The 26,518-nt window shown below is 44.8% G+C and overlaps 2 protein-coding genes across 3 annotated transcripts; one reads left to right on the top strand and one right to left on the bottom strand.

The window, feature by feature from the left end:
• Positions 1 to 5,474: 5,474 nt before the first annotated feature.
• LOC135521887 (cytochrome c oxidase subunit 6B1-like) lies at positions 5,475 to 8,295 on the bottom strand. The gene is made up of 4 exons (XM_064947671.1): positions 8,213 to 8,295; positions 7,401 to 7,538; positions 6,310 to 6,410; positions 5,475 to 5,686 (listed from the first exon to the last, which is right to left on the bottom strand). The coding sequence occupies exons 2-4, from the start codon at positions 7,504 to 7,506 to the stop codon at positions 5,633 to 5,635; spliced, it is 261 nt and encodes an 86-aa protein (XP_064803743.1). The 5' UTR covers positions 7,507 to 7,538; positions 8,213 to 8,295; the 3' UTR covers positions 5,475 to 5,632.
• A 2,012-nt stretch (positions 8,296 to 10,307) lies between these two features.
• On the top strand, positions 10,308 to 22,311 carry LOC135521886 (ras-interacting protein 1-like). 2 transcript variants are annotated; one of them, XM_064947669.1, is made up of 16 exons: positions 10,308 to 10,602; positions 11,562 to 11,713; positions 12,207 to 12,652; positions 13,194 to 13,454; positions 13,576 to 13,820; positions 13,944 to 14,117; positions 14,523 to 14,727; positions 15,037 to 15,335; positions 15,555 to 15,716; positions 17,583 to 17,623; positions 18,488 to 18,642; positions 18,969 to 19,081; positions 19,194 to 19,488; positions 19,989 to 20,152; positions 20,601 to 20,742; positions 21,419 to 22,311. In XM_064947669.1, the coding sequence occupies exons 2-16, from the start codon at positions 11,562 to 11,564 to the stop codon at positions 21,595 to 21,597; spliced, it is 3,033 nt and encodes a 1,010-aa protein (XP_064803741.1). In that variant the 5' UTR covers positions 10,308 to 10,602; the 3' UTR covers positions 21,598 to 22,311. The 2 variants fall into 2 exon arrangements, with proteins under 2 accessions (XP_064803741.1, XP_064803742.1); XM_064947670.1 differs by having other exon boundaries at positions 10,309 to 10,602; positions 11,562 to 11,692.
• The last annotated feature ends 4,207 nt before the right edge of the window (positions 22,312 to 26,518 follow it).

Genomic DNA, 26,518 nt, shown 5'->3' with positions numbered 1-26,518 from the left:
CCTGCCAGTTCTCCTTGACATCATGCCTATGAAACCCTGCCCGTTCTCCAAGACGTCATGCCTATGAAACACTGCCCGTTCTCCTAGACGTCATGCCTATGAAACCCTGCCCCTTTCTTCAAGACGTCATACCTATGAAACCCTGCCCGTTCTCCAAGACATCATGCCTATGATACTCTGCCAGTTCTCCAAGACATCATGCCTATGAAACCCTGCCCGTTCTCATAGACATCATGCCTATAAAACCCTGCCCATTCTCCTTGACATCATGCCTATGAAACCCTGCCAGTTCTCCAAGACGTCATGCCTATAAAACCCTGCCAGTTCTCCTTGATATCATGCCTATGAAACCCTGCCCGTTCTCCAAGACATCATGCCTATGATACTCTGCCAGTTCTCCAAGAAGTCATGCCTATAAAACCCTGCCCGTTCTCATAGACATCATGCCTATAAAACCCTGCCCATTCTCCTTGACATCATGCCTATGAAACCCTGCCATTTCTCCAAGACGTCATGCCTATGAAACCCTGCCCATTCTCCAAGACGTCATGCCTATAAAACCCTGCCCGTTCTCCAAGACGTCATGCCTATAAAACCCTGCCCGTTCTCATAGACATCATGCCTATGAAACCCTGCCAGTTCTCCAAGACGTCATGCCTATAAAACCCTGCCCGTTCTCCAAGACGTCATGCCTATAAAACCCTGCCCGTTCTCATAGACATCATGCCTATGAAACCCTGCCAGTTCTCCAAGACATCATGCCTATAAAACCCTGCCCATTCTCCTTGACATCATGCCTATGAAAATCTGCCAGTTCTCCAAGACGTCATGCCTATAAAACCCTGCCCATTCTCCTTGACATCATGCCTATGAAAATCTGCCAGTTCTCCAAGACGTCATGCCTATGAAACCCTGCCCATTCTCCTTGACATCATGCCTATGAAAATCTGCCAGTTCTCCAAGACGTCATGCCTATAAAACCCTGCCCATTCTCATAGACGTCATGCCTATGAAACCCTGCCCATTCTCCTTGACATCATGCCTATGAAAATCTGCCAGTTCTCCAAGACGTCATGCCTATGAAACCCTGCCCATTCTCCTTGACATCATGCCTATGAAAATCTGCCAGTTCTCCAAGACGTCATGCCTATAAAACCCTGCCCATTCTCATAGACGTCATGCCTATGAATCCCTGCCCGTTCTCATAGAGGTCATGCCTATAAAACCCTGCCCGTTCTCATAGACATCATGCCTATGAAAATCTGCCAGTTCTCCAAGACGTCATGCCTATAAAACCCTGCCCGTTCTCATAGACATCATGCCTATGAAACCCTGCCAGTTTTCCAAGACTTCATGCCTATAAAACCCTGCCCATTCTCATAGACGTCATGCCTATGAATCCCTGCACGTTCTCATAGAGGTCATGCCTATAAAACCCTGCCCGTTCTCATAGACATCATGCCTATTAAACCCTGCCCGTTCTCATAGAGGTCATGCCTATAAAACCCTGCCCGTTCTCATAGACATCATGCCTATGAAACCCTGCCCGTTCTCATAGAGGTCATGCCTATAAAACCCTGCCCGTTCTCATAGACATCATGCCTATAAAACCCTGCCCGTTCTCATAGACATCGTGCCTATAAAACCCTGCCCGTTCTCCAAGACATCATGCCTATAAAACCCTGCCCATTCTCATAGACGTCATGCCTATGAAACCCTGCCCGTTCTCATAGAGGTCATGCCTATAAAACCCTGCCCGTTCTCCTAGACATCATGCCTATAAAACCCTGCCCGTTCTCATAGACATCATGCCTTTTAAATCCTGCCCGTTCTCCAAGACGTCATGCCTATGAAACCCTGCCCGTTCTCCAAGACGTCATGCCTATGAAACCCTGCCCGTTCTCCAAGATGTCATGCCTATGTAAGAATATTTTAAGATAATACACAACGCAGAGGACAAGAAGACTAAAGGTTTTCAGTTCAACATGTTAATAATCTGTGTAGTACTATCAGTCCTGGACTCATAGCTACGTGTGCCACGTTTTCATTAGTCTGAATCGTCTGTGCATTGAGTTTAACATAGGACACTTGTTATTTTGCCATTGGCCCAATTTTACTGCGAGGAATTATAATTGGTCAACCATAGGCTAGGGCTGTGGGTTATAAATTACACCCTGTCGCTTTGTTCTGTGGAGAGAATCACACGGGTATCACTGAGGACAGGGGACAGTGGAGAATCACTGAGGACAGGGGGGAATGAACATCTACCTCCCCATATGATTTGTTCTCTTTTAATAAACCTATTTTCCTCCCCCCTGATTTGCTTTGGGGCCTGTATTATTGAAGAGTAACATCAACTGCTAACACCTATGAAACCCTGCCTGTTCTCCTCCAAGACATTATTGCCTATGAAACATGTATAAAATGAGAGGGATGTAGAGGAGGTACCTTCACTACTGAGAAGGAAAAACCTGCAGAAAAAACACTTTCAACTATCCACAAAAAACACTGAATGACATGCATTGCTTAAGTCTAGTTTGGAATGTGTTTGCTTTCAGTCCAAAAACAAGTCAATCCTGACAAAAGGAATTTGATCATTTGACAGGGACCCACAAGTTTGATTACATGGGATTGACAGACATGACTTTTGTCCCCCCCCCCTCTCACATCCTGTCTGTGGTCTCAGAGCTGTTGCCAGGGAAACCAATCGGCCAACATCTCCACTGGTCATGTGGTCTCTCTAAGCCAATAACATTGCATTGCCAAGGAGCTGTGAAAGCCTGCTGTAGTCAACAGAAGGAGGGGGAGAGAGGGGTGTGTGTGGTGTGTTACGTGCACTCACACACTCCATCTCCACCCTACTGATGTGGTCATGATATAAGGCACAAATTCTTTATTTTTTTAAATCAGCAGACATTCTCACTGATCAGAAAGCTCTCCAGGACTACCAGTATGCAGAAACTGGTTACATTAGCAGAATTGATCCAACACTGCCACCCTGTGTTACAAAGTGGGCATTGCATTGAACAGATTTCCATTAATGACAACTGCAATCATATGGAGATTAGCTTCTATGGAACACTTACAAGCTGCAGAATCAATGTCAGTATATGCTGTGACTGAGCCCAGTCATAAAATGTATAAGATTGATTGGAATTTCTCAGTCAAAAAATGTGCATTCCTGATGACCAACAACTATTCAATAGACCGACTATCACAGAAACATCATTGTAACTCAAACATGTCAAGCTGAACTAAATGCTATATCAAAGTAAAAAGTACCCTGTCAAAATAGCGAGAATGAATGTTGAAAATACAACCCAATGTCTCTCATTGCGCAGAGTAGATGAGATTGACCACATCACTCTAAGAAACATACTGTTGAAAATTCCAAATTGTTTGTATAATTCACTTACATACAGCTGACACAGTACTTAAGCCACCAGAGATAAAACCAGGGTTCACTTCACAGTCCCCAAATCCGGAATGCACTCAGGGTAATGCACAGTATCGTATCGAGCGATGGTTGCATGGAACTCACTTCCAACTCGGGTCACTCAGGCAAGCGGCAAAAATAGTTTTAAAAAAACAAAGTGAGGCAACACCTCATGGCCTCTAACCCTGTATGACAGAGATCATCAACTAGATTCAGCCACGGGCCAAATTACAAATAATTTATAGACTGCAAATTGACCACAAGAAGTCCAAACAGACATAACACTGGACTAAAACATAAAAATTGCAAACTTTACTTACATTCCTATATGATAAAATATATATCTCTATTATGTGTGGGAATACTTTGGATTACCAAAATAGTCTTTTATGTCCAACAATAAAAAATAACTTGGGGGTCCAAATAAAATCACTCGCGGGCCTGAATTGGCTCACCAGTTGGGGAACCCTGCTGCATGACCTAACATCTTGTATGTACAGTTAAAGTCGGAAGTTTACATGCACTTAGGTTGGAGTCATTAAAACTCGTTTTTCAACCACTCCACAAATTTCTTGTTAACAAACTGTAGTTTTGGCAAGTCGGTTAGGACATCTACTTTGTGCATGACACAAGTCATTTTTCCAACAATTGTTTACAGATAGATTATTTAAATTATAATTGACTGTATCACAATTCCAGTGGGTCAGAAGTTTACATACACTGAGTTGACTGTGTCTTTAAACAGTTTTGAAAATTCCCCCAAAATATGTCATGGCTTTAGAAGCTTCTGATAGGCTAATTGACATCATGAGTCAATTGGAGGTGTACCTGTGGAAGTATTTCAAGGCCGACCTTCAAACGCAGTGCCTCTTTGCTTGACATCATTGGAAAATCAAAAGAAATCAGCCAAGACCTCAGAAGAAAATGGTAGACCTCCACAAGTCTGGTTCATCCTTGGGAGCAATTTAAAAACACCTGCAGGTACCATGTTCATCTGTACAAACAATAGTACGCAAGTATAAACACCAGGGGACCCCACAGCTGTCATAAGATGCTGGGGGAAACAGGTACAAAAGTATCTATATCCACAGTAAAACAAGTCCAATATCAACATAACCTGAAAGGCCGCTCAGCAAGGAAGAAGCCACTGCTCCAAAACCACCATAAAAAAGCCAGCCTACGGTTTGCAACTGCACATGGGGACAAAGATCGTACTTTTTGGAGAAATGTCCTGTGGTCTGATAAAACAAAAAAATAGAACTGTTTGGCCATAATGACCATCGTTATGTTTGGAGGAAAAAGGGGGAGGCTTGCAAGCCGAAGAATACCATCCCAACCGTGAAGCACGTTGGTGGCATCATGTTGTGGGGGTGCTTTGCTGCAGGAGGGACTGGTGCACTTCACAAAAGAGTTGGCATCATGAGGATAGTAAAATTATGTTGATATATTGAAGCAACATATCAAGACATCAGTTAGGAAGTTAAAGCTTGGTCGCAAATGGGTCTTCCAAATGGACAATGACCCCAAGCATACTTCCAAAGTTGCAAGCAAGGAGTCCTAAAAACCTGACTGAGTTACATCAGCTCTGTCAGGAGGAATGGGCCAAAATTCACCAAACTTATTGTGAGGAGCTTGTGCAAGGCTACCCGAAACATTTGACCCAAGTTAAACAATTTAAAGGCAATGCTACCAACTACTAATTGAGTATGTAAACTTCTGACCCACTGGGAATGTGATGAAAGAAATAAAATCTGAAATAAATAATTCTCTCTTCTATTATTCTGCCATTTCATTCTTAAAATAAAGTGGTGATCCTAACTGACCTAAGACAGGGAATTTCTACAAGGATTAAATCTCAGGAGATGTGAACAACTGAGTTTAAATGTATTTGGGTAAGGTGTATGTAAACGTCCGACTTCAACTGTATATGCTGTGTGTATATATGCAGTACAACAGGACATTTTAAGTTTTATTGTTCTTATCTGCAACAGCCAATGGGTATCCTAATAAAATACCAAATGAACCACCACCAGACAGGTTCAAAACGGGTGCGCATTTTTATTAAGTGCTTGTAACATAAGTAACACTGTTAATAACATTAAGAATGGTGTGATACGTGGTCAACACATGTCCTTAGGCACACTACAGGGTCAAAGTTGAAGGTGTGGCTAACAGAAAGTCCTGAGGTCAGCCATTTTAGATCTTTCCGGGAAAGCTGCCGGCCTCTATCTGGTCATCCCACTTGGCGACCTGCAGGAGGAAATGCGCTCATGAGGTTAAACTGCCTATCAGTGTAACATGCAGTTATAACACAGTAGCTACTGTAGCCTTCATTCTGCCTTCACTTTACACCCATCCCATGCTTTCAGATCTATGAAAAGTGTCTAAGGGTAGGAATCGACTTCAGACTGGGACCATGGTCAGTTGCAACATAACAGAGGTCCACACTGTATACCAACTACCACTTCAGGTAAGGACATTTGAGACACAGAAGAACAGGTACATTCATAACTGTTCCACTCAGTGGACATGTCAGAACAGACTGTTGGCAGAGTTTAGACATGCTGGAACTACTAAAGGCTTCTATGGAATGTGGTGCTCAGACTGTTGGCACATTGTGAATAGTTGAGGCACTGCTAATGTGAGTGAATGTAGGTTCTAACGAGAGCTGATTAAAGTGATTCGTCATCCATCTCTAGGGGAGGTCCAATCATCGCTGACAATACTACACAACCATGGGAAGGCAGTTAGGGGGCATTGTGTGTATGCCCACTCCTTTAGGCTTTGTTTGAATAGTTTGCCACTATAGATCTGCTTAACCTTATAAAGGAGTGCTCGCACCACACTATGAGCCACAGTAGCAGCATACGTACCCAGCTCATGGGACAGATACTCTTGTAGACCCTCTGGTACCAGTCACAGGGAGCCACATCCTGGCCTTTGTCTGACAAAGCTTTGTTGCACCTGTGGAAGTCTAGAAAGAGAGGGAGGAGAGTTAATATTGACAGAATGAAGTGGTAAGCATTAAGACAGTTAATAGAACTTTTACTGACACTGGTGTTACGTTTCTGAACCTAAACATCTAAATGCAAACAGCCACCACAAATGGACCCTTATCTGATGTGCTAAATGATGTCAACAGAAATCTGACACTAATTAAAACTAAGAGCAGAGAGAGAACATGTGGGGTCCCGTGTGGCTCAATTGGTTGAGCATGGGCGCGTGCAACGCTAAGGTTCTGGGTTTGAATCCCACGGGAGACCAGTATGAAGCAAAAAAAATACATGTATGCAATCACTACTGTTAGTCTGCTAAATGTCTAAAATGTCAACATAAAAAGTACAATGACAGATATATTAGGCTATCCTTACTAAACGAGTGTTGAAGACCGAAAAGATCTGCATACCCAAGTAGTACCCTTGCCTAACGGACATGTCAGTCAGTACAGACAGTTGGCTTATGATGGCGTACCTTGGTGAAGAGCTGAGGGACAGCCAACATTCTATCTGTTCTAATGTGAACCGATAGTGATTTAGATCGCTCTGTCTGAGGAGGTGCTTCTCATGGGGCTCTTATCAACCAAAGAAGTTGGACATGCATCAATGCTACGAGAGCAAATACCACCGTTTACAATGCACATCAATTGCAAATCATCAACCACATGATTCTTAGCCCAGGCAAATGAGGTTAACTTGGGATTCAGATAAAAATCCTTGTTTAGTTAACCAACCAAGATCTTTATCTTTGTGAACAAAATTGCTGGGAAGGGAATCAAGAGTGTTCAGGGTGGCAGAAGAGCCTGATGGCCATAAGTGTCCTGTCCTTTCACCATTGTGTGTGTGTGTGTCAGTTGGGAGGTAGAAATGAGCAGTAGACTGCTGGCAGGGCTGGAGAAAGAGGGGGAGAGGGAGATAGAACGTGTCAGGTCAGAAAAGAGAAGTAGTTGATCAGCTAGCTAACTTACCTAGATAGTTCTGAAAGCAGTTGCGGGTCTGGTTGGTGTTGGGGAAGCGGGCGTCGAAGGGAGCCGTCCTGTAGTTCTTTATCTTCTCCTCAATAACGTCAGACATGCTGGCTAGCTGGCGGTCTCACTATGTCAACACTGACACACATCGATAGGGAGATGTCATATAATGTCACAAAACTAAACATGAGCTGTACAGTAGTCTCACGAGGCCATCCTTCCAAACTGGGCTTCCGAAGATAACTACACTTGCACATAGAGTAGGACATTATCTTGTTGTCATGATAATAGAATATGAAATCGACTAGTTGAGATAGGCCTATTAGCTTGCACAATACTTATCCATGAGAGCCTGTACAGGTGTCTATTTGACTAGGTCTTAGCTATCGCAATAACAACTCACAACTAGGACAGAGACTGATAAAAAGCTGGTAACCTTAGCTAGCTAGAATTCAGTCATGGAAGGTGACTTATCAATCCTTGTTCCCAGGTAACAAATAAGTACACGACTTGGAGATTTCTGACGAGCTAGAAAGTTAGAAATTACAGCTCGCTAACCACATAGAATTAACTAATGTAGCATAGCTTGCGAGCATTGTTGGCACAGCTTCAAATTTATTTGTTGGCTTGCTTGCTGGCTAGCTAGCTACACTAGCTTGAACCCAGCTAGCTAACCGGCTGTATCAAAACCGTGCCACGGCACACGTTATTTCCAATTAAAATACTTTTACACAAACAAAAAATACGACCCTCAGTATATTAATTGAAAGAGCCTAATTATTATGATTTTCCGGCAGTTTTCCACGACCTACCTTGGACTGTTTCTTGTGTCCTCTCTGGTATGATTGATGTCCTCTCTCACCGGAAGACCGTAACGCAGTGTATGCTGGGATGTTGGAGGTTGTGAGTGGACGAGCAAGCGTAATCACCATGGCATGGTAATGAGAAAAGTTGGCATGGGAATGAGAAAAGGAATGAGTCCGTTTCCCAGGTTTTTATGCATAATTCCTTCTCTATTGCCTATAAACAATGATTAGAAACACAAATAAATGATGGGAATCACTTTGGGATTTTTAAGCCATATGAAGTGTAATCACTGAATTTTGCATCAATTATTTACACGAAGAACATCATGTCAAACACGTCAGTGATAGCCTAGTACAGTGTTTCCCAACGCCAGTCTCCCATTACCCCCAATAGCACATTTTCTGCTGTAGCCCCAGACTAAAACACTTGATTCTGTCCCAAATCAAAAGCCTGATCATCTTCCTCAAATCAACAAGATGAAATTCCGTCCCAAATCAACAGGATGGCCTATGCTGAGAGTCATTTATTTTTACCCCTGCCTCTCAACATCTAGAAACCTCTGCAAATCTCTGTCCTCCAGCAGCATTGTCTTGCTCATAAAAGTTGCTCACACATTTGTAAGCAATGTAGGCTGTGAGAAGAACTTGTTTGTTTTGTTTCGAAAATACAGGGCCCACAGTAGCAGGTCAAAATGGACATTGTGATAAAGCTTTGCCCAGGCTAAAATAGAGATCCCCCACAACTGTGTCAGTATGTCTAACAATAGTAAAGATAAATAGTTTCTAACTCTTCACTGTTCCCAAAGAAAAGAGATAGAGAACAAGGAAGATAATACTGTGCAGGCCCACACCTGAACAGTGCCAAGTTTAAAGTGTCATTCTTTTAGTTGACAGTTATTCCAACGAAAACCCACAGAGGGTTGCCTACCTGGAAAAGAGGATAAGTTGTCAACCGCGAGCCAAAAGCAAACAAAACAAAGAAACTCCATGACGCAAAGGAGTGTTCACAGGCTGCTGTCACCCGACCATCCCTGTCTGTGAGCACCTCTCCAAACCAAAGACCTCAGAGTGTCTGGACGAGCTCACTACCTACTCAGTGGAAGTACGCTGTGTGGTCTGGCACACTGTCTCATTTTGAAGGAAGCGTCTAGTTTTTGTGTGTTTTGGTAGTAACTGTAATAGCTTATAATTTCAGTTGCATAGTTTCAAGCTTTATTGTACAGTTATTAACACATTTTAAGAATGGATAGTGTGAACTATATATTTTATTATAGTGGAAGGGATGTATGTAGCCTTAGCCTATTGGTTCAGATATTGTGATGAATCCAATGTAACTTTCTCTCTTTCTCCTTTTCTTGTTCCTTTTCTTGCTCCCCCTCTCTCCCTGCCTGTCCTCTCTTTTCCTGTCGCCATCTTCCTGTTGTAGACAAGGTCAGAGGTCACAGGTGTCCCTCTTTCTCTGACTTCCTGTCTCACTGTTTCCTCTTTTCAGCAAAAACCTGCTGCTCAAATTATGTCCTTTTCTAGAAAACATTATAGGCCTGTTTCTTGATGTACTACAATGCAATTTCTTGGACTATCAAGGAGCTGAACTCTGGACTACACTTCAAAAGTAACATTCCTGTGGACAACTAGACAAAAGGTATACGTTCTGACTGACTGCTATCATTTTTAAACTGGGAGCATAAACCTATTTTCTCTGAGTGGCTTTGTTAAAGTAATTAGTTGTCTAAATTAAACACAGATTCTCACTGCCCCCCCAGCCCCCGCCTCCTCCTCCACCCAATCTTCTTCCTACCCAACCCCAGTGCTCCAAAGCACCCTAATGCCAAAGGCAGTGGTCTAACCGACCAGTGTGCATGTGTGCTTGGGGAGACAGGGGAATGCTGGATTAACCCCTCTCCCCAAACTCTATTTCTAGTCTTATCTCTTTATAGTGTGTATGTACAGTATATACAGTACAAGGGGCCAGCAAGTGTGTGCATCACAAAATAATCTCCACATTCTCTCTCTCTCTCTCTCTCTCTCTCTCTCTCTCTCTCTCTCTCTCTCTCTCTCTCTCTCTCAGGATATAGGTGTTGTCCAGCGCGAAGGAAGGAAATTCTGTCACTTAGAACAATGGGCCTGTTTCTCTATCTATAGACCCACAGAGGCAGAGAAAGATAGAGAAGGAGCCCGTACCACCATTACTTGGAAAACAGACAGAAAACACAAAGAAAATGAGAGAAAGTGGAGAAAAATATGTTCTGATTTAGAAAGAGAGATACCTGTGGCGCAGATAGACATTTTGAAAATGGAGTTTTTGTCTTGGAGAAGTTGTTTTTAACCATTTTCTTTTTTTCTATTGAGAAGGACTAATAAAACACTTATACGAAGAGGGAACTGCAGTCGTTCTTGTAAGTACTTTCAAGTACGCTTTTATTTTAGAGGGCCTATTGTGTTGCATTGCTTCATTACTTTTCCATTCGATTTTTTAACATTTGAGCTGTCATCCATGATAAGCTGTTAGAGGTCACAATATTGATCATTTTCCACAGTAAAATGTTGCTGATAGGTTTTTGCTGTTTCTTTTGCAACATTGCATTATAGAAAGATGAGTAAAAAAAATCAACAATGAAAAAGTATTATTTGGGTTCAAATTTGAACCGTTCTACATTCATTGTTTTTGTTGACACATCTAATTTGTAGAGTAGAAGCTGTAACTAAGCACAGTTTTCCCTCCCCAAACTCTACATTCCACCATTACGAGTAATTTCATTCTAAACGTAGTTGTAGGCTGAGGCGACAGACAAGTAGTGACTTTAAGAGTGGGGATTTCCCTTTCAACACGACAGCTGGATCTGAGGCCTGTAGAACACACTTCCTGTTTGAATAAGGAGTAATGACACACATTCAGCTTAGAGTACCTTTGTGACAAAGATGTCATTTACAGTGCTGTAGAATTTGAGATGATTTGAGCCAAGTGTAACCTATCTACCGTTTTCAAAAAATATATATATATTTTTTTACCAATGGGGGGCAATAATCACTTCCACAGCCAAATTCCTTTGGTGTGTAACAATGAACAATTCCACAAGGATCCGGAGGATCTCAAACTGTTCATGATGGTGATGTCATTATTTGACAAGTTTAGGATTACATACCCCCAGTTGGGTTGTTTGGAGGAAAAGGTCAGTCTTCCTCCCCCTGATGATTTAACCTTTGATTTTTGTCCAAATATATCAAGGGCCTGTTTCAGGCCCACATGAATAGAATGTAAAGCAGTATAGTCTACACACATCTTAATTAACTCAAAGATTATGAAGATTTGATCTGTGTTCTTTGAGTTTCTCATCTCTCTCTCGTTGGTTCTCAGATGGATCAGATGGAGGGGACTGACAGTCCTCGCTTCAGGAAGCTCCATTTCCCTGTGGGTCTGTGGATCAACTCTCCCAGGAAACACTTTGCCAAGCTGGGGGGCCGCTGGCCCAGCGCCGTCTCTGTCAAGTCAGTCTCTCTGCTACCTATGTACAGTACCTCAATGTCACTCAATGTCACTTGTCCAATTTTGTTCTAGTCCAGCAGTAACACATCTGACTCAACTAATCAACTTATCACACATCAACCCAGGTCTCTTAACTCGGCCTGTCTGTCTGTCTGTCTGTCTGTCTGTCTGTCTGTCTGTCTGTCTGTCTGTCTGTCTGTCTGTCTGTTTCTTCAGTTTGTCCTGTATTCAGTTTGTTTATCCTTCAGTCCTCCTCACTATATCTCCAGCCACAGTCAAGTTAAGTGTCTGACATGTTTTTGCATACAATAAATTAACCAAGAGAACAGCTCGTTATGGACTAATTTGATTGTATGGTCATGTGTCACATGTCATGCAGTGTTCCTTGAATCGTGTGACCGTTTTCTAGCAGTTAATATTGTCTATGTTCAGCTCTGTCAGCCATAACTCAAAGCTGACATGCCCTACTCCCCCTCTCTCTCTTTCTTTCCCCCTCCTCTCCTTCTCCCTCACTAGGTCCACCACCAGCTCGGACGCAGCGTCCCTCCACGAGGCCCCCTCTGCCCCTTCCTCTTCCCTCTCCATCTCCACCCCCTCCCTCGCTCCCCCATCCCCCTCTCCCTCTCCGGCCTTCCTCCGGCCCCGTCCCGCCGGGCCCCAGTCCCGCACCAAGCGTCTTTCCCACCTCTTCCTGAGGGGGCGCTCCAACAGTGACCGAGACAAGGCCATAGGGGAGAAGGAGAGGGAGGTGTGGGCCCACTCTGCTGCCCCTTCCTCCCACCACTACCTGCCCCCTGCCTCCTCCACAGCCCCAGGCCTCATCAAGATCTATGGGGATGCTCTGTCTAGTGGGGCTAACTACCGCTCTTTGCTGGCCACCGCCCACTCTACAGCCAAACAGCTCATCGCCCAGGTCATCACCCGCTATACGGAGAGAGAGAGGGAGGAGACGGACGATGCAGGTAAGAGGCAGAAAGAGAGAGAGTACAGACCGAGTACAGTACAGGGATTCATGTAAGAGAGTCGTGAAAGTACAGATAAACATGGGGCGGTAGAGATACTCTTAATGATCGGCTATGAATAGCCAACTGACATTTACTCCTGAGGTGCTGACTTGCTGCACCCTCGACAACTACTGTGATTATTATTATTTGACCATGCTGGTCATTTATGATCATTTGAACATCTTGGCCATGTTCGGTTATAATCTCCACCTGGCACAGCCAGAAGAGGACTGGCCACCCCTCATAGCCTGGTTCCTCTCTAGGTTTCTTCATAGGTTTTGGCCTTTCGAGGGAGTTTTTCCTAGCCACCGTGCTTCTACACCTGCATTGCTTGCTGTTTGGGGTTTTAGGCTGGGTTTCTGTACAGCACTTTGAGATATCAGCTGAAGTAAGAAGGGCTTTATAAAAAAATGTGACATTTGGTTTGACCTCAATTGAGCAATAATGTCATATTCATTGGAAAAATAATTAGCCTGGTCGCCCTGCCTCCCTCTCCTAGACCTGCAGAAACACAGCTCGGAAGACTTCCTGTTGTGTGATGTCATTGGAAAGCCCATCCAGCAACCAGATGGAGCTTTCCAATGGGAGACAGAGTGTCGTAGGGGTGTGGCCGAATGGGAATGCCCACTACTATTGGTGGACATGTGGCGGCCCAAGGAGGGGTATGAACGCCGCTTCGAGATCCAGAGGCGGGACGACTACGAAAGAGAGGAGAGGGAGAAAGAGAAGGAGCGAGAGAGGGAAGGGGAGAACCACACAGGTAAAAGGACAATATAGAGTCTCTAGATGACCAGCTCTTACATCTGGGGTTTCCTACAGTCATCCAGTGAAAAGTGTAGTTTCTTTGTTTTTAATGATATGTCTGGTTGTCGTGGTAACAGGTGTACGTTGGAGGCGGAGCCGCATACAGTCGGGGGGCGGGGCTGAGGAGGGCGAGCGAGGTCATCGAGGACGGAACTCGGAACTCAGGAGGAGCATCAGCGACATGAACCTCAGCCTGAGGCGTCGCCAAGGAAACCACGTTGGCAATGACCCCAGTCACTCTGGAAACCACCCTAACAACAGTGCTGGACTTCAGGACAGGAAGAACATTGTGAGCATGATAGCTCCATTGGAGCACGGAGAGGTGAGGATGAGAGGATGAGAGGATGTGTTTCAACACATGTTGCAACATGATAGCAACAGGGCAACCCCACCTAATCTCAGCAGTGCAGCAGTCTGACCATAAAGACGCCTCTCTCTGTCTTAGATGATGAGGTCAAAGGTCAGAGACGAGGTGGAGCGGAGGAACAAAGCAGACAAGGCAGTAGAGGAAGAGAAAGACTACTCAACCTGCGACCTGGAAGTGATGTCACAGAGCCTGATCCTCCCGCCCACGGACCGACCCTACTTCCTGTTGCTGCAGGGCTACGACCAGAGCAAGGTTAGACCTGCACCTCCCAGATGATCACACACACACACCCTGAACATGACATCATACCTGCATTCCCCTAATCGCCACATACCATCACTGTTTCCAACCCTTCCCCAGCCTTTCCCATTCAACCCTGAGCACAAAACAGACTCACAGCAACACAATACCTTTGTAGACACACACAACCCCACTGTGTACATCACTCCATCTCTCACAGTGACCTCACACAGGTCTTCATTGTAGCAAACTGACACACTTCATACCTTATCTCCTCACCTCCGCACAACTTAAGATCTCCAAGATGTCCCCTTATCATAACCATGTCCTTCAGATGATAACAAACTCCCTTTTCTCTTTCTTTCTTTATTTCCTTCTTCCGTTCTCCTCTGTGTGTGTTTTCTGTGTTTTCTACAGGACTTTGTTTTGTACATCATGGCAGGGCACACACACGTTTTTGGGCGGAAGCCAACGATGAGGGAGAGAGAGAAGGACAGAGAAAGGGAAAGGAAGGGGAAGAGGCCTCTGAAGGTGGAAACGTTCCTCTCTGCTCCAGACATGCTGGCCAGGCACCTGTTGGTCAGGAGAGACTCAGCCGTACCCGACGCCCCCTCTGGGCAAGGTAGGCCTGGTCTACAAACAACCCTAGTCCTAAATCCTGGCCCTACTCCTGTGATGTTTGCAGACCTGAACAAACAGAAATGTGCCTGCAAAATAGAGAGCCTTTTCCATATGTGCTTACATCTATCCAACCTGATTTTACAGTATTTCCCTGTCCACAATCAACCTCTAGAGATCCTCCCACTAGACACTTCTTGATACCCCCTTATATATGGTTAGAAACCTGTCACACCTTTTTTATAAGCAGTTTATGAGCAGAACTTCAATTATAGTGTTACTAGTTTATTAACCATTTTCTCTCTCCCCCCAGCTCTGATGCGTCCCTTCAGAGGAGGAGTTGTCACACACAACGGAGAAGCTCTCTACCGGGAGGCGGTGCTTAAACCTGGGGACGTGATTGGCATAGGAGCTCACTTCCTCTTCCTGTATCGTGACCCCCGCGTGACCCCGACCCCTCCGCTGGCATTGGCGCTGCCTTGGCAAGCCGATGTTCCCTCCACCTGCTGCCTCTCGGGATTGGTGGACAGACAGGAAGCGTTGAGGCAGTACCTGGGTTCCACTGAGGCTCTGCTGCGGTTCCAGCCCCGCCACGCTGACGCTCTGCTACAGGTGAGAGAAGAAAGACCCCTGTGCCTGTTAGTTACACCACTGTGTCTGCTACCTGTCTGCTACAGATTAGAGTAGAGAACTGTGTTATATAAGTGGTGGGGAGGTACTTAAAGTATCTATTGTTACCACATATATTACTTTCTTGGTTGATAACAGGTACATATGAGCTGAAACAGGACTATAAATTAAAGCCACTGTTTCTCACTCTTTCTCCATCAGGAGATAATCTCTAAGAACTCCTCTCCAGACTCAGAGGGAGGGCCTTTAGCCCCAGCCTTTCTCCTGTCAATCATGATTGACCACGCATCCAAGCACCTGGATCCCGCCCTCATGCCTCAGTTGCTGCTGAAAGCAGCCAATCAGATCAAAGGGATCGTTTGGGTGAGTTCATTTGAAAGACTGTCTAGGATCATCTCAGTTGTAATAATGCTAACTAGCCATAGCTCAGTCAAGACTGACAGAGAAAGTTACACAGCAGATAAAATAGTATTGTAAAGGGCTATAAATCCAGCCCCAGACTGACACGTCTTTCTCTGAAACCCTGTAGACTGTGAACAGGGATTCATTCAGACAGACAGACAGACAGACAGACAGACCAGACAGACAGACAGACAGACAGACCAGACCAGACCAGACCAGACCAGACCAGACCAGACCAGACCAGACCAGACCAGACCAGACCAGACCAGACCAGACCAGACCAGACCAGACCAGACCAGACCAGACCAGACCAGACCAGACCAGACCAGACCAGACCAGACCAGACCAGACCAGACCAGACCAGACCAGACCAGACCAGACCAGACCAGACCAGACCAGACCAGACCAGACCAGACCAGACCAGACCAGACCAGACCAGACCAGACCAGGACAGACAGACCAGACCAGACCAGACCAGACCAGACCAGACAGACAGACAGACAGACAGACAGACAGACAGACCAGACCAGACCAGACCAGACAGACCAGACCAGACCAGACCAGACCAGACCAGACCAGACCAGACCAGACCAGACCAGACCAGACCAGACCAGACCAGACCAGACCAGACCAGACCAGACCAGACCAGACCAGACCAGACCAGACCAGACCAGACCAGACCAGACCAGACCAGACCAGACCAGACCAGACCAGACCAGACCAGACCAGACCAGGACAGACAGACCAGACCAGACCAGACCAGACCAGACCAGACCAGACCAGACCAGACCAGACCAGACCAGACAGACAGACAGACAGACAGACAGACAGACAGACAGACCAGACAGACAGACAGACCAGACCAGACCAGACCAGACCAGACCAGACCAGACCAGACCAGACCAGGACAGACAGACCAGACCAGACCAGACCAGACCAGACCAGACCAGACCAGACCAGACCAGACAGACAGACAGACAGACAGACAGACAGACAGACCAGACCAGACCAGACCAGACCAGACCAGACCAGACCAGACCAGACCAGACCAGACCAGACCAGACCAGACCAGACCAGACCAGACCAGACCAGACCAGACCAGACCAGGACAGACAGACCAGACCAGACCAGACCAGACAGACAGACAGACAGACAGACAGACAGACCAGACAGACAGACAGACAGACAGACCAGACCAGACCAGACCAGACCAGACAGACAGACAGACAGACAGACAGACAGACAGACCAGACAGACCAGACAGACACAGACAGACAGACAGACAGACAGACAGACAGACAGACAGACAGACAGACAGACAGACAGACAGACAGACAGACCAGACCAGACAGACAGACAGACAGACAGACCCGACAGAAACGACAGACAGACAGACAGACAGACAGACAGACAGACCAGACAGACCAGACAGACCAGACAGGCAGACAGACAGACAGACAGACAGACAGACAGACCAGACCAGACAGACAGACAGACAGACCCGACAGAAACGACAGACAGACAGACAGACAGACAGACAGACAGACAGACAGACCAGACAGACCAGACAGACCAGACAGGCAGACAGACAGACAGACAGACCAGACAGACAGACCAGACAGACAGACAGACAGATGCCTGTCACTGTTGATGAACAGAAAAGGGGATGAGCTGATGCCACTTCCTTCTGGAAACTGTGTTGTAATTGTCCTGGTGGCCTGTCCAGACTTTGTAACTGAACTCCACCCCCCCCCCACCCCCCCGCCACTAAGCCGTGACGTGTCTCTCCTCTCATGTCCTCTCTTCCCTCTCCAACTCTTTTTACAGGACAACATTAAGGAATTCGGGGATAAGCATCCCACGCAAAAGTAAGATCATTTCTGCTCAACGTCATATTTCAGCTGTTTCCTGTGTTTGGAACTTCCCTTAGGGCTGTATTAGGGGGAATCAAGAGAAGTGATTGTCCAGCTTGTGTGGCTGTAAATAATGTGATGAACATGCAGATACTATTTAGCATTATGCAAGGATTCATGATTTAAATATGTGACACACAAAGTATAAATTGTATATGATATTGTTAAACTAATACGGTACACAAATATCTATTAATATTAATGTTTATTTAGCAGATGTTATCCCAAGTTAATAGCAGTTAACAGATGTAGTGGGACCCTGGGTCACACTTTATTTGGATAGTCTGGATTGTCCTCCTGTAGATGCTCTACATATGGTCATATTATCAAGAAACTATCTGTTGATAAGTAACTGCATGCTAAGGTTAGGGTTAAGTTTAGAACAAGGGCTAGGATAAGGGTTAGGATCTGGTTTAAGGGTTAAGGGTTAGTTAGTTACTGATCGTCTGTAGAGCATCTGCAGATGGACTATTCAAATGTAATTTTTAAAATTTAACCTTTATTTAACAAGGCAAGCCAGTTAAGAACAAATTCTTATTTTCAATGACAGCCTAGGAACAGTGGGTTAACTGCCTTGTTCAGGGGCAGAACAACAGATTTTTACCTTGTCAGCTCGGGGATTGGATCTTGCAACCTTTCTGTTACTAGTCCAACGCTCTAACCACTAGGCCACCTGCAGCCCCCAAAACAGTGTTACTGAACCCTGTCACTGCATGTTCATTCAAATAGATCAAGGACTTGCTGTAACTCCTTGAGAGAGATGAATAGATAGTAACAACAACTTCTATAACGCTGTGTGTCCTGTTCTGGTCTGTCCAGTTCCACAGAGCAGGAGGTTGAACTGAGTGCGCCCAGTGCACAGAAGCTATCATCTGACCTTCGACCTCTGATGTTCTGGATGTCCAATGCCACAGAGCTCCTCAACTTCTTCCAGGTCAAAGTTGAGGCCATGGAGAGAGACTGGGAATTTGAGGGTGAGACACCTGTGTCATAAGAGTCCGTTTCCTCTTGATCAATGCAGATCACCATCGATCATCTGCCAAAAAAGCTTCTTTCTCCAATAAAAGCATTTTGTCATATTAACCTTGTCTCTCTATTTTACGTCACACGGCTGTTGTATCTTTGTGTCTCCTTGTCTTCCTCTTCCTGTGTGACATTCCTGCTATCATCATTTAGCCCCACAGTAGTCAAAACAAGTTAGTTGCGTCATTGAGAAAGTGAAATATATTTTTGATTGTTCCGCAATATCAGTAGTTATATGACCTTAGTTAGAAGTTAATGCATATATATTTACCATCAGCTCCTGGTGACCCGGTGTTGTCAGCTGACCTGGACACCTGCTCCGAGGCCCTGGCGCAGCTTGATGACGTGATAATGCACACCTTCCAGCAGTGCGTGTACCACCTCACAAAGGTGAGGGAGGTTGAGTTACCTCACACTCAAGACACAATCAAGTTACCGTACATAATTATATCCCGATTAATACATGAATTAATCTCTCTCTCTGCCACTCGGTCTCTGTCAGACGCTGTACTCCCTCCTTCCAGCTCTCCTGGACAACAACCCTTTCTCCAGCCTGGAGAAAGAGAAGGAGAGAGATGAGGGTAGGGAGATGGATGGGGGTGAGGGTGGTGGGGGGGAGGGAGAGGGGGAAGACGTGTCCTCCCTCCCCCCTACGGTGGCTGGGCTGGTGGAGGTGTACCGCTGCTCCCTGATGCTGTCCCGGGAGGCCTGCCTCTCCCCCCCACTCACCTCCCAAACCTTCGGCTACCTCTTCTTCTTCACCAACACCTCCCTGCTCAACACACTGCTGGAGAGAGGTGAGAGGGCAGGGGTAATACTGGGGTCCAAGGTCAGGGGTTGGTCTGAGGAAGCTGCAGTCATGAGCTAAGTGGGTTCCACATTACACATGCAGAAATTGCTTTCCACTACACAAGCCATTGTTTGTGCACGAACTATTAAGTGTAGAGGTCGTAAGGGGATGAGCGCTACCAAGCACAGCGAGACAGAGAATCTGGGTGCGGCTCTGAAATAACTTGAACTTTCCAACCCTGGTTCAGATGTGCACTAACACACACACACACACACACACACACACACACACACACACACACACACACACACACACACACACACACACACACACACACACACACACACACACACACACACACACACACACACACACACAAACACACACACACACACACACAAACACACACACACACACACACACACACAAACACACACACACACACTCCCTCTCTTTCTGTCTTCTTCCTCTTCTCTCGCTCTGTCCCTCACTCCCTCCCTCTCTCAGATGGTCTGTTCTCCTGGTCTAGAGCGGTCCAGATCCGTACAAACCTGGACCTGGTTCTGGACTGGCTGCAGGGCGCGGGACTTGGAGATATCGCCTCTGAGTTCCTGAAGAAGCTGTCCGTCACAGTCAATTTCCTGTGCGTCCCTAAGACCCGCCTCATCCAGGTAAAAATAATGCTGGTTTAGCCAGTTAACAATCAGTCGATTTAACAAGATAATGACCCAAAACAAAACATTCTGGATAAAGAATCATGTTTTGGTCTCGTTGTTGTGTTGTTCTTCCTCTAAACCTATTTGACTTATCACACATCCACCCCTAGCCCCTACCTCTAGACATTTCCTGATGCCTTCTCCTAAAGCTGATTGGATCAGATCGGTATAAACTGTATGATAACCGCTCTAGGAAGCTAGATAGACAAGCTTTTCCATTAATTTGTTCACACCCATTTAGTTATTTTCAGATATAAGGGGTAATCTAGAGGTGACAAGAGACTAGGGGTAGATTTCAGATTTGGCATCCCATCTCAGTTGTGGACATTGCTGATATCGTCCACTTTTTCCTCCTTCTCTGTTTTGTTGCTCATTGGTTGTTCTCTTGTCTCTCCCCCGCCAGTCATCCTGGGACAGCCTACAGGAGGACCACGCCTTGCTAAGCCCCACCCAGTTGCACCATCTGCTGACCAATTACAAGCTGGGACCGGCCAGAGCCCCACCGGCCTCCTGGGCTCCTCCCCCTGGGATGGAGCTCAGTGGAGGTGAGACATGAGAGGGGAGGGGTTGGGAGTCCTGGAGGGTCATTATGTAGGAGCTAATGCTGCATTCATAACCAAGTGGGAAGGTAGTATTTACCATATACGACAGGGAAAATATCCGTGTGAACTGTCTGTCCTCCAACTCGTAATTACTAGTGGGAAACTCGTCTATCATCCCTAAGCTCTGACTTCTCCTACATGCTGACCTCTGACATCACCTACTAAGAAATATACTTTGATAACAGCATTTTCATTAGTTAAATGTAACAACAAAACATAAATTATAAATAGCAATCTATTAATATGGTTTTTGAACACTATAATTTGTTTACAAGCACGATAGCTCTACTTTTAGATTATGGCTGATGAAGCTTTTTGGACATTAGCCAATCACCGTTTCTCTGAGTTTAAAGCATGTGAATGCATCTAACTGGTATTTACAACTTCACAACTTCCAACTTGGTTATGAACATAACATTAGATACAACTGCAAACTTGAGATAAGTAGAATATTCCCATAAATTATGCATTTATGTCAATTAGAAAATATTTGTGATCCCAAGTCAGGATTCAGCCCTTAGACATTCCGAACATTGTAAGTACACATGTATAGAAAGGGTATGATTTCTTCCTAAGAATCTCAGACCACTACATTTCTATTCATGCTTTTCTGTCCAAGACATCTTCGAAAGTTTCCTGGACCACCCCCCTCTCATCCTGCCAAATGAGACGCCTCAGCTGGACCTCTCGCAGCCAATCCCCAGCCCCGAGCTACAAAAGGAAGTGACACGCCTGCGCAACTTCCTGTGGGGACTCGACCAGGATGAGCTGCCAGCCAATCAGAGGACCAGGCTGTGAGCACTGGACAGTTGAGCTCCGGGTAGAAGCTACCCTTAGGCACAGTTCTAGGATCAGTTCACCATCCGCCTCAACCATGAAGGGAGAAAGACACAAAACTGACCCTTGGTCAGCATCTAGGGGCAACCTCATCCATCTCGGGCAACTTTGAAATTAACCCTATATTGAACCCTCTGTCGTAAGACAGATGCAATGGATAGGAATGGCAACTGGTGTGAGGAATGGCAACTGGTGTGAGGAATGGCAACTGGTGTGAGGAATGGCAACTGGTGTGAGGAATGGCAACTGGTGTGAGGAATGGCAACTGGTGTGAGGAATGGCATCTGTCAAAAGAAAGTCATAACACAATGTAATAGTTATCTAACTGTAAGACAATACAACTCTTCTTTTACTGTTCTCTAAACACTCTTTATTTTGTAACTCATTGCCTGAAATGCAGTGGTTGCCTGAAAAAGAAAAGTCCTGCAAAATGAAGCATAAATTATGGTATGACTATGTTATTATGTAAAAGATATCCCTGTAGGTCAGCTTTATACTGGATGGATGGATGCTCACAGATATTCTCATATAAAGAATATAGTAAATGTGTATTGTCACAGAACATTAGATTGTATACCAAAGTAAACACTAACACTATGAAGGAAACTGTTTTACCATGTGTATTTTATTTCTAACTGACTGCCCTCATATTATAAATAAAATGTTGGTACCCTATGATCTGTCCATAGTGTTTCCTTTGTTATGGATGTTTCCTCCTTGTTTGTTTATTTACTTTGATTGTACCACACAACTCAACAGCTAGACAGGTTCTGGAAAGGTGAATGTCCCAACTCATTTTGTACCCGGGATGCCAGAATGAAAAGACCACAAGGGGGCGACGCAGCACTCAGTCAACCCCTGGAATGATGACTCAACAGTTACTAGACTAGGGAATTAGCAAGGATCCCTGTCAATCAACCCGATTTCCGAAATATCATATTTCCTGTGTGATTAATAGGTTATTCCAACATAGACATAACATACGCACGATGGTGCTTCCGTGGCTTAGGAAGCAGATGACGACCACACACTGCCTGGCTGTGCCAAGGTGAACTGTCTGAGGGGTCAGAGAGAATGACTCCAATGCAGTGGGTAAGATGTTTAATTTCCTCTCTGTGCGGTGATGACACACGCTGAAAAGTCTAATCAGTTTGTTCCTTTATTTCATTAATGCGCCATATCCGATAGTTGGTCTCATAAAATGGCCAGTAGCTCGTTTAAGTGAAATTAGTGTGCGGTTCTCGTGGATGGGCAGCAGACGAGTGATGTCAGAGCGTGTGGTGTGAGTAACATCTGTTTGTGTGACGGCTTGCGAGCGTCTCATAAACCATGTTACTGTAAGTAACCTAACTGTTTGTTGTCCCTCAGTAGACTCATGCCGAATTTCTAAATAAACAAAGTAGCCTACTTCCCCATAATAGCCTAGTGAGAGTGGAAAAAGTAGTCTGTCAATTTATCTTTGTTCTTCAGTTTTGGAGCATCCTCAAAATCCCACGACTTCATGAAGTGGTATTTATCTATTATCTCAAGACGTTGTGCGTGTTTTTTCCTCTAATGCTTTGGCTGGTAGCCACACTTCTTCCTTTCCCCGGTCAACAACTTTGGCTCAACTATTTTATGGTAAAAAGCCCAAAAACAGTCCCGAAAGAGAAAGGACTTAACAGTTGAAGTCTGAAGTTTACATACACTTAGGTTGGAGTCATTACAACTAGTTTTTCAACAACTTCAACAAACTATAGTTTTGGCAAGTCGGTTAGGACATCTACTTTGTGCATGACACAGGTAATTTTTCCAACAATTGTTTACAGACAGATTATTTCACTTATAATTAACTGTATCACAATTCCAGTGGGTCAGAACTTTACATACACTAAGTTGACTGTGCCTTTAAACAGCTTGGAAAATTCCATAAAATGATGTCATGGCTTTAGAAGCTTCTGATAGGCTAATTGACATTATTTGAGTCAATTGGAGGTGTACCTGTGGATGTATTTCAAGGCCTACTTTCAAATTCAGTGCCTCTTTGCTGGACATCATGGGAAAATCAAAAGAAATCAGCCAAGACCTCAGAATTTCTTTTTGTAGCCCTCCACATGTCTGGTTCATCCTTGGGAGCAATTTCCAAACGCCTGAAGGTACCACGTTCATCTGTACAAACAATAGTACACAAGAATAAACACCATGGGACCATGCAGCCGTCATACCGCTCAGGAAGGAGACACGTTCTGTCTCCTAGAGATGAATGTACTGTGGTGCGAAAAGTGTAAATCAATCCCAGAACAACAGCAAAGGACCTTGTGAAGATGCTGGAGGAAACAGGTACAAAAGTATCTCTATCCACAGTAAAACGAGTCCAATATCGACACAACCTGAAAGGCCGCTCAGCAAGGAAGAAGCCACTGCTCCAAAACCACCATAAAAAAGCCAGGCTACGGTTTGCAACTGCACATGGGGACAAAGATCATACTTTTTGGAGAAATGTCCTCTGAAAAAAAATAGAACTGTTTGGCCATAATGACCATCATTATGTTTGGAGGAAAAAGGGGGAGGCTTGCAAGCTGAAGAACACCATCCCACTCGTGAAGCATGGGGGTGGCAGCATCATGTTGTGGGGGTGCTTTGCTGCAGGAGAGACTGGTGCACTTCACAAAATAGATGGCATCATAAGGATAGGAAAATTACGTGGATATATTGAAGTAACATCTCAAGACATCAGTCAGGAAGTTAAAACTTGGTCGCAAATGGGTCTTCCAAATAGACAATGACCCCAAGCATATTTCCAAAGTTGTGGCAAAATGGCTTAAGGACAACAAAGTCAAGGTATTGGAGTGGCCATCACAAAGCCCTGACCTCAATCCTATAGAAAATTTGTGGGCAGAACTGAAAAAGCGTGTGTGAGCAAGGAGGCCAACAAACCTGACTCAGTTACACCAGCTCTGTCAGGAGGAATGGGCCAACATTCACCCAACTTATTGTGGGAAGCTTGTGGAAGGCTACCGAAACGTTTGACCCAAGTTCAACAATTTAAAGGCAATGCTACCAAATACTAATTGAGTATGTAAACTTGTGACACACTGGGAATGTGATGAAAGAAACAAAGGATAAAATAAATCATTCTCTCTACTATTATTCTGACATTTCACATTCTTAAAATAAAGTGGTGATCCTAACTGACCTAAAACATGGAATCTTTACTAGGATTAAATGTCAGGAACTGTGAAAAACTGAGATTAAATGTATTTGGCTAAAATGTATGTAAACTTTCGACGTCAACTGTACATCATTGTCACCGTCTCCAAATCTAACTGGGGTCCTGTTTCTGTCTTACTCGGCTGTTATCAAAAAACATGCACTCGATGTTATTGCTTCGAGTCAGTTATAGATTGTGAATCATCTCTAAGAGGCCCCTGCGGTTACATTTATCAATGAAGTACTTTGTAATCTCTCTCATTTGAAATTCAATGCAGTGTATGAGTGAGAGTGAGTGAGAATGTGTGTCTGTATGTGCAAATTTGTACTTTCCAGTAATTTAACCCAGATGTATGGAAAATAGATCTGGAGGGGAGAGTAACCTCACTGTGCTGATTGTGTAATATTGTGTCCAGTTTATATGCTCTACAGTTAACCTCTCTGATCCCTGTCTGAGTTTGAATGTGTGTCATGTCATTAGTCTGTGTGTGATACACTCACACATTCATATATGCGCACCGACACACACACACACACACATACATCACACCAGTAGCTACACAAGCAGCCACATTGATATGTCCATACATTCTGTCATGGATGTAAATAAACATACAGGGAGAACTATCTTCTCTTTCTCCTTTTCTCTCTCTCTCTTACTCTTTCTCTCTCATACTCTCTCACACACACAACCCCACACACATACACACACCTCTGTCCCCAGGTGCAGAGTTCCACACCTGTTGGAGCGTTTCTCTGTAATTAGCTCAGGACAATTATCATTGGTGGGAGAAGGGGGGCAAGGGAAGGGGGGAGAAGACAATGGAGCAGTTATTCTCTCCCTATCATCTCCCTCCTTCCTTCTCTCTCTCTTCTGTCGAGTAATGAAAGATTCTTCCCCTCTTCAAAGGGACAGGGTTTCCTACATAACAGCTGAGTCAGAAGAGAACAGAATGGATAGAGAGACAGAGAGCTAGAGAGAGGGAGATAGAGCGATAGAGAGAGGGAAGGGAGAGAAGACTAGGCAGGCTAATGTAGCAGTAGTAGTGTTGGTACTAGGCCCACAGGGCCACACTGATTTTCCTTATTGTGAAATGCATCAGAGTCAGTCTCAAGAAGCAGAGAAAGTGTCTGTGTCAACCCTCTGTCATCACTTCTAAGTGACATATAGAGAATGGACTGTTCTGTATTAGGAGTCCAGGGAAATCCCAGTTGCTATACATTTGGTGATAGAGGCTGAGGTGAATTGGGTAAGAGGGAGGATTGGTGTTCATGTACTTTCTCAGTAGCTTGGTACAGGAGTTATAGTTCTACCTCTTCTATCTCAGTAGCTTGGAACAGGAGCTATAGTTCTACCTCTTCTTTCTCAGTAGCTTGGTACAGGAGTTATAGTTCTACCTCTTCTATCTCAGTAGCTTGGAACAGGAGCTATAGTTCTACCTCTTCTTTCTCAGTAGCTTGGTACAGGAGTTATAGTTCTATCTCTTCTTTCTCAGTAGCTTGGAACAGGAGTTATAGTTCTACCTCTTCTATCTCAGTAGCTTGGAACAGGAGTTATAGTTCTACCTCTTCTTTCTCAGTAGCTTGGTACAGGAGTTATAGTTCTACCTCTTCTTTCTCAGTAGCTTGGTACAGGAGCTATAGTTCTACCTCTTCTTTCTCAGTAGCTTGGTACAGGAGTTATAGTTCTACC

Source organism: Oncorhynchus masou, chromosome 30, assembly GCF_036934945.1.
Source record: "Oncorhynchus masou masou isolate Uvic2021 chromosome 30, UVic_Omas_1.1, whole genome shotgun sequence".
NCBI classification, from domain to species: domain Eukaryota; kingdom Metazoa; phylum Chordata; class Actinopteri; order Salmoniformes; family Salmonidae; genus Oncorhynchus; species Oncorhynchus masou.
The sequence above is the reverse complement of the archived record's forward strand: the minus strand, read 5'-3'. Positions and strand labels throughout refer to the sequence as shown.